Source organism: Denticeps clupeoides, chromosome 11 (genome assembly GCF_900700375.1).
Source record: "Denticeps clupeoides chromosome 11, fDenClu1.1, whole genome shotgun sequence".
NCBI lineage: Eukaryota > Metazoa > Chordata > Actinopteri > Clupeiformes > Denticipitidae > Denticeps > Denticeps clupeoides.
The window spans coordinates 534,957-543,540 of record NC_041717.1 but is presented as its reverse complement, the minus strand read 5'-3'; the positions used below and the strand labels follow the sequence as shown (position 1 = coordinate 543,540).

Sequence of the window (8,584 nt, the reverse complement as noted above, 5' to 3'; positions counted from 1 at the left end):
ACTTATTGAGCCATAGATGTTCCTAATCGTCAGTACAGGATGTTCTGTGGCCAAAAGGGGGGATTAAAACATCTGCAATACACTACAATGTTCTGTCTACACACCAAGCACTGTTTAACATATGTGTGTGTGCCTTATTCTTTAGTATAACTGGCCATTTTGCCCTCTCCACCTATCAGGCACCTCAGCTTGACGTGCTATAATCAGAACGGACAAGGATTGAGCTGCTAAGGGTGTAAATGAATACAGAGCTTAATGGACCCATTAAAGTCTAACCTTACCAGCTTCAATTATATTTACTGTCCTTGTATCATTTTGGGGAAAAAAAAAAGTTTATTAATATGAACATATAATATACATTCTAATATATTTGTATTTCCTTACAAGACATTCTGTGATGCAGAGACACACCAAATCTACCTCTTGGGTTTAAACAGTAGATTCATTTTTAATATTTCAAATTTAATGTAGTTCGTTTAATGTATCAAGCCATTAAAATTTCTGTAAAGACAGGATTCTGTTGCCTGATTTCATACAATATCATACAGAAAGAAGCAAAAAGATAAATGTGCAGCCTTCTTTATCTGTCAAAATAAAATAATAAACATAAAGTGTCTAATAAAGTGGTAATAAACAAATCTGTCCATGATTTCGCAATCCCAGTAATTAATACTAAATTAAACAAAAATGTTTTACTTCCAATTTGGCTTCCTTCCTCATCTTGATACATGCTGAAAAGTTATGCTCTTTTGTCACCATGACAACTATTATGGAATATGTTTTCCATGATGACTATGCAGCACACATTTGACATGAAAGCACATGGAAACTGGAGAGGAAGACCTGACAGGGTTGTGAAAGACACACAAATTGCATGTTGTTGGAATTCACCCAATAACCTGAGCCTGCGACATGTTGCTTAATACGACACTTTCCACTTACAAGACAGAGGATGTTGTTCCAGGTTTATCAGCAGCAGAAATGGTGGACGACATGAAATGATCAATTCTACATCTCCCCTGACATCATTTCCTGAATGTATGAGCCCACATCCCAGAAGTGCATTATCTCCTGTGTAAAATAATAAATGCTATTCATCAAAATAGTTTAAATAATAGTTGTTATGATGCCCTTATGCAGTTCCTAACTTTTCACCTCTCATTGTGTCCCTCTAACAAAGGCAACACTTTTAATCAAATTTCTTTACTTTTTTTTCCTTGACTGACACAGACACATTACATTCTACAGAAAACATATATTCCTGAGATAAAGCTAACATTGATACTCTATAACAAGTTTGCATTGCATTCTCTTAATATCTACAGAAAAATTTAATAATATTATAACCATGTGCCCTTTTCAGAATGTTGACTCTCCTCTAGAATCCTTTTAACATCATGCTGAACTTGTATAAATGTATACTCATTGTGTCATTGTGCTATTGTGTGTCACAAGTGACACTTTCTAGTCTTGGTCAGGTCATGTGGGCAGTTGTCCTGTATGTCATGTTTCAAGTAAATCCCTGCTATTGGTAGTTCGATTTATACATTTGCATTGTTATAGTTTAAAAGATTCTATATATATTTTGTAATTTGGTTTGAACCTGTCAAAGGAATCATAGTGTTCTTAATTTTTATGGCATATCTGGGTATTTGTTATGCAATGCTCTCACATTATTATGAATCTTGTTGCATTCAAATAGTTAATTTGGGCCTGTCAGTATTATAGACCATTTACTATTGTTCTGGGAATATGTTTTTGGCTCCCTGAAGGTACCCGTTGAAGCTAGTGACCCTGGAGTAGAGACCTGACATATGGGAGTCGGGGGTTGGGAAAACATGGAATACTGGCCTTCGGCCTGACCTCTCCACACAATAAGATATATTGTTTATTTTGGTAAGTCGTACGAGCCGCCCACAAATCGGGTTCAAAGTTTAAAAGTACAGTTTACCATTGGGTAATGCAGAGGAAGAACTTCTCAGATCCCTGTGAGGCCTTTGGCCTTGCTGAGTCTCATAATCTTTCTTTATTGGATGTGTCGCTACCACCAACAGGGGTCAGGAAACCTGAAAAAACCTGGAAAATTTCGAAAAGAGGAAAAAAAGCCATGTCTTGCATTCGTGGCTGCCACACTAAGACCTTGAAATGCACAAAAAAACAGAGAGGTCTGGCCTAGGTCTCTTGACAAAACACAACAATGACAAAGCAGTTTTTTTAGAATTTGCGTGACATGGTTGAGCCCACACACACGAATTTCATGTTAGGTCGTGTGGCTTTTTGTTATGCACGGTTTAACATGTGGCTTGGCTCGGTGGGATTTACGGTACTGTGTCCAGATGGTTAGACATACAAAGACCAACATTTTGACAAATGGCTTGTCTGTCTGATTACGCACAATTTTGGAAAAACAAAAAGTGTCAATGGGTGACAAAAAATTATTTATTATTCTTTTTCACTCACTTTTTCAGCTATTACAGTGCTATTACTTTCATAAGCAATCGGAGTGGGCGTGGCCTAGTTATTAATGCTCAAATAGGGTCAATTGTCCATAGGAATTTTAATTTTAGCATTGGTAGCATTTTTAAATTGGGGGCCCTAACAAGTGATACTGCTACAGTGTCATTGCCAACAAAGGGGGCCCTACAAGGGGTACTGATACTGCAGCATCGGCAACACTGTAAATCAATGTAATCTTAAACCAGCCACTTCATTAGGATGCCTTGTTCTATTACACCTTAGCCAACATGCAACATATTCCAAATGTCACCACATACAACGTGACGCATCTTGGCTACGCCACGTTAGCATTTTTTTATATTGGTAGCTAATGCTAATTTTTGAACATTTTCCAAACATCACCTAAAGTCATGTGATCGTCTGTTTCAGCGGCTACTTTAATTATACATTTTTTTACTTTTGACATGTTACATGTCCACAAGGAGAGAAGGACAGCAGGACACATGTTCATTAAATCATTTAAAGTTTAATTTAAAGGAAAAAAGTAGAAATACAGGAGCCACACGCGCACACACACACACACACACACACACACACACACACACACACACACACATCAGAGCCAGTGCCGGCACATGGCTGGTCACTGTGGAAATACTGGTGGGGTGTGGAACACTGCAGGTCACCATGGGAACACCATCAGGTTTTGTGACTTGCTTGCTTTAGCAGCTGTGTTTGAGTTCAGTTGTGAAAGGGTCACATTTCAACCACTGACAAATCACTTATGAAAAGAACAAGGAACATAAGACTGCTAGAAATCATAAGCCATGGAGAAATAAAACATAAATATTAAGGATACACATTAGACTTACAAAAACATTACCCCTTTAAACATCTCAGAATAAGGTGTTATAATATTAGCGCATTGCAGTTAAATTATTATTAATTACTATTTATGATGATTAAATACAATAACAGAGACAATGGAAGCAATCATTGATCCTCTTTACTATCTAGAATGGAGGAATATACAACATTTCAAGTGAGGGGAAAAAAGAAAATTCTAATCTAATGGTTTCAGTAAACCGCGTCTTTTCGCCATCTTCAAAATCGCCATCTTTAGTCAAAAAAACAAAAAAACTAAAAAGGCTGTTTTCTTCTTTTGACACCTTCATTGCTTTTCACATTAATGGCTTTCATGGTAATTAACTCTTCTGAAAAGTGACAATAAAGATGAAGGAAGAAAGTGTCGTGAGAACCTGGTCCAGAACAGCTGGAATCTCTCAACCTAAAGAACCAACATCTCATTCGCTCCCACTCTCCGAACTGCCAAGAAAAGGGTTGGCTTTATCTGTCTTTGAGACAGATATAGTTCTGCACAGAGTGGGGCTCACTGGTGAGAAGAGTGCATATATGTGTGTGTGTGTATATGTGTGTGTTTTTGTCCATAAGTGACAAAAAACACAAGAAAAACACCTTGGTCTCACACACACACACACACACACACACACACATACAGACACACACAAAAAAAACGTTGTTAGCAGTAGAAACACAAGCATTAATGAAAACTCTCCAGAAAGAGCCAGAAAACAGACATCCAGCAGGGCTGCAGGTCAGAGATTTCCCATGATCTATGTGGATCCTGGTCACACACACACACACACACACACACACACACACACACGTCTGACATCACAGTCACTCCAACAGAACAAGGGCATCTGGCAAAACCAAGACAGGAGCCAATCTTGTCAGTCCCATCTGATTCGGTAACTTCTGTTTTTTTACCCAAGCACCCCTCTGCAGGTGGAAGGCGTGGTGAGTTGAAGAAAAGTTTTTTCTAAACATATTCTTTCTTCCATCTTCCCCAGCCAGAGGTACCAGATCACACATACCAAAAGTTAAAATCCAATTACACTTAGAAGTCATTTTAGAACAACAGTAACTATAATAATAACAACAAAAACAATAACAATTATTATTGTTATTATAACTGTTCTAATAGAAAATAAACGCACACACACATTAGTCCTATCTGTCACTTTGGCCCATTTGCGCACACAGTCCCTGCTCTCTCAGCAGGTCTCACCAAAAAAGCCTTCATGCATCTTGAGGACAACCCTCATATTTCCCTTTTTAAAAATCCAGTCTCCTTCACAGAAATGATTGACAAGCAGCGTCGCCTAATCAAACGGCACCATCAGCCTCACATGCTCCAGTAGAGACAGTAACACAGACTAGCATTAATACTGAAAGCTCAGGTGGCCCTACCCACCTCACACTCATTTCAACATCATGTTTTCAGGTTTAATTGGTTGCTGTACATGTTCCCAGTCTGTGACATCATCAGGTGCCACATGGCTCCTCACAGTGGGGAAATCCAGGCGTATGTCCAGTCCATTCATGGAAGTTGTTTTTTTCTTTTTCCGTCGTCTTGAAGTGTCTTGGACTGGGCTTCGCTGGGCAAGACTTTTACCAGCTCAGCAGTGAGGTGCGGCCCAAGGTCATGAAGTACACCTGACTGGAGCCACCCGAACGAACAGAAGCGAAGAAAACCTGAGAAGATAAACACAGTTTCCTGCTCAGTTTATATTCTGTGTGATGATGAGACCTGGTCTTACATGGATTTACCCTTAGTTATCTGACTGATGCTGTTTGGTTGGCCCAGGTATTTTCTACTTTGTGATTTTCTGTTTTCTATTTACAGTGTGCTGTGCCATGAATCACAATGACAACAGTTTGTTCCATTTCACTTAAATTCTGCTAAAACCGAGGTGCTATTAATAGGAGCAGATGACTCCCTGTCTTTATATTTGACTGTCATGATAAAAAAAAGACCTGAGCCTTACATTACTCATATTATATTAGTCATTACTCAAATATATGTGGCTTTCATTTCATGTGTACAGATGGTATTGAATGCCACAGCATTGATCACATTACAACTATACTGGATTCCCAACAGTTGGTTCTGGTCCATGCTAGGGTCTATAAATCCCTACATGATCAAGCAGTGCTGTTTATTGTGGTCTACCCTTCTTTTAATTAAACTATATGAATAAGTATATCAATAACCCATATTTACATATAAACCACAGAACAGAATACATTACTTTTTCATTCTTTACTGTTGAATATAAAATGTTCTGTATCCTAATGGGAAAAGACTTCTTGTGGTTTTGTCAGTGGGGTAGTGTTCATGTTTGGAAAACCGTGAACATTTCACCTTATCATTCCTCTCACACAAAAACTTGAGTCTCTGTGCTCTCTTGTGCATGAAGACACCATCCAGATGTCCGGTCTCCACTGAGCGAATCTCTATGGCCTTCTCTCCCCAACCCATAATCTGGTTGGAACGAATGTAGGCTGCAGGGAACACACAAGCAAAGAGGAAAAATCATTCACAAACACAGACACACATAAACAGTCACAACCAGCGTGGTTGAATATGTATACAGTCAAAGCCACACCCACCTACGGAGGTGGGCATCTCGCCCCACTGGAGCACCACGTCCTTGGTGATACGGCCATAGGTGTTGACATAAACGCCCTCATCTTCGTAACAAAGCAGCAGCTCAATGCCATCAGTGTTGGGCAGGATGATAATGGCATGAGGCTGGATGCTGGTTTGAATCTGACAGAAAAAATGTGAGAAATTTAGAAAACATTTTTTCCATCCTATTAGAGAAAATACATAGATATGTAAAATACTATGGTGCTGTTTTTATGTGTTTTTATATCAGAAAACCAAATAACCAACTGTGGTCGGTTTTTGCAGTACAGTGGTAACGTAAAAAAAAAATGTAGTAAAAAATTTAGTTACACACACCATGATATTATTGTCGACTACTGTCCTGTCATCTCACCAAAATTAAAAAGGTAATTTTTGTAATGTGATTTTAAAAGGTAAAGCTTCCTACATTGTACACATTCATTTTTGTTTTACATTGATTGATCTAATATTATTAGAATATTGCATACAATCATTTAAAAGATTCAAAATACATAAAGGTATTCTCATTTGTATTCATTTACAATATTTTGAGTACTGATATCCACCAATATCACAATCACATAGGTATATATCACAATGGTAACCATTACATGGGTGGGCAAGTAGATGTCATACACAGCCCCAGAGTCCACATCCACTGCATGAAATCCAGAGCATGATCCGTAGATGACCTTTAACCTCTGGCCTTCCTCGACTGTCAGGTCAACCAGCAGTGGTTTGTGCACCAAATCTCCAAATGACTACAACAAAAAAATAAGACATTCATTCCACATCTACAGTTTAATACAGGATGTCTCAAGATCAACATTCAAAATATGCTGTAATAGCTTGCCTATGACTTTTAAGACAACGTGGACTTGCCCTGTATATAGTGATTGCAATCTGTTCTAAATTTTGCAATGTAATATAATGTGAGTAAATTATGTAACCAAATCAGAACTTATTTTGAACTCAAATTAGAGCTATAACTCAAGATTTACAAATGCTCTAAATATGAGAACTTGTCCATTAATGTCATCTATATACATACATTTGAACACGCAAAAAAACTTGTTAAGAGTGTCACCCAAGAGTGTCCCTTAATTCTTAAGAATAAGGGTAAACCCACATTTTGGGAGGATGCTTAATTTTAGCTTAATTATGCTAATTAATTATATTAATAATACATTTTAAAAGTCTTTGCTATTAAACCTTTAATGGGTCAAGAGATATGTTTTTTTATTTTCAACAGAAGGCTTATATTTTGTCAACTGTCAGGTCCATGAAAATGTGCAGTAGTATAATAAAGTAGTAAATAAAGAATGAATATTATGTTAATGTTTAATTAATTAAACACCCATTATACTGCTCAAACATAAAAGCATTTATGAATCAACATGTACATACATTTAATGACAGATGTTACACCCATTCTTGAGAACGGGGACAAAAAGGTCCTATCCCCAAAAATTAACAAGATTATGTATAACTAATATGATTTGAATTATGTTGATGAATTTATGAAAAAAAAGAAAGAAAACAGAAAGCTTTCTAGTGCTTGAGCAGCATTCCCTAAATCTATACCAAGAAATCAGACAGGGTGCCCAGGATACAGCTAACCTTTAAAATAATGTTTTTATAATGATAAAAGATGACAAAAACCTTGGATACACATTTAAAGACAAAATGTGTGTTTGTGTGTATATATTCTTTTAAAATCATTATCACCGTATTTTTCTGTTTGCTTTCAGCTTACCTTGAATGCCATGAACTTGTGATATGGTTTGGGGGCCCAAGCATAGACCTCAACTGAGTTCTTCAAAGCCAAAACCAGGAATTTGATTCTCTCATATTTGACTGTATACCATAAGAGGGGAAACATTCAGAGCAAAAAGAACATTTACATTAGAATTCTCATATGTGAGGTTAAAGTCATTAAGATAACAGTGGTAATATAAAATCTATAGGCCTTGAATATACAGCAAGTCAATCTGGTCCTTAATCAGGATATACATTTTTTTTGTATGATTATCAGTTGATGAGGATGACATTTGGCCCACCACACTGTTCAGATAATTTCCCCCGGGCGCCCACTATTCATGGATGCCCACAGCTCACTAATGATGATGGATTAAATGCAGAGGACACATTTTATTGTGTCACCGTGTGCTGTGCTTGCTGTGTATCGCAATGACAAAAACAATCACTTTCACTTGAGTTTTGCAGGCCTTTGTTTATGCAGAGTTCCATTAAGGTCCTGCCAAAACTCTCAGTCGGGTTGATTTTCAGCCATTCTTTTGTAGATGTAGCTGAGAGATTGGCTCAAATTTGACTATGATATTTTGGTATACAGAGGAGTTCATGGTCAGGAGTTCAATGACTGCAAAGAGCCCAGGTCCTGTAGCTGCAAGACAAGCCTGAATCATCAGCTTGACATTTGGTATGACATTTGTGCTGTGTATGATGGCCAAACACCTCTACTTAGATCCTGATTGTCCAAAGGACAGTTCTAGGACGTCTTGTGGTTTGTTCAGATGAAACTTTACCAACCTAAACCATGCTGCTATATAATTTTTTGAGAGATAATTCTCCTGGCAATCCTTTCAAAAAATCACTTCTACGACTTCATGG

At 37.6% G+C, this 8,584-nt stretch overlaps 1 protein-coding gene across 2 annotated transcripts in view; it reads right to left on the bottom strand.

Moving 5' to 3' along the window:
• Window positions 1-2,963: 2,963 nt before the first annotated feature.
• LOC114799037 (mitogen-activated protein kinase kinase kinase kinase 4-like) overlaps window positions 2,964-8,584 on the bottom strand; it is a 43,646-nt gene continuing 38,025 nt past the window's right edge. For both annotated transcript variants that reach the window (XM_028995158.1, XM_028995159.1), the window contains 5 exons: window positions 7,710-7,810; window positions 6,565-6,714; window positions 5,935-6,094; window positions 5,687-5,826; window positions 2,964-5,016 (listed from right to left, as the gene is read on the bottom strand). In XM_028995158.1, coding sequence (XP_028850991.1) covers window positions 4,933-5,016; window positions 5,687-5,826; window positions 5,935-6,094; window positions 6,565-6,714; window positions 7,710-7,810 — 635 coding nt within the window. In that variant the 3' untranslated portion in view covers window positions 2,964-4,932. The remainder of the gene's footprint in view (window positions 5,017-5,686; window positions 5,827-5,934; window positions 6,095-6,564; window positions 6,715-7,709; window positions 7,811-8,584) is intronic.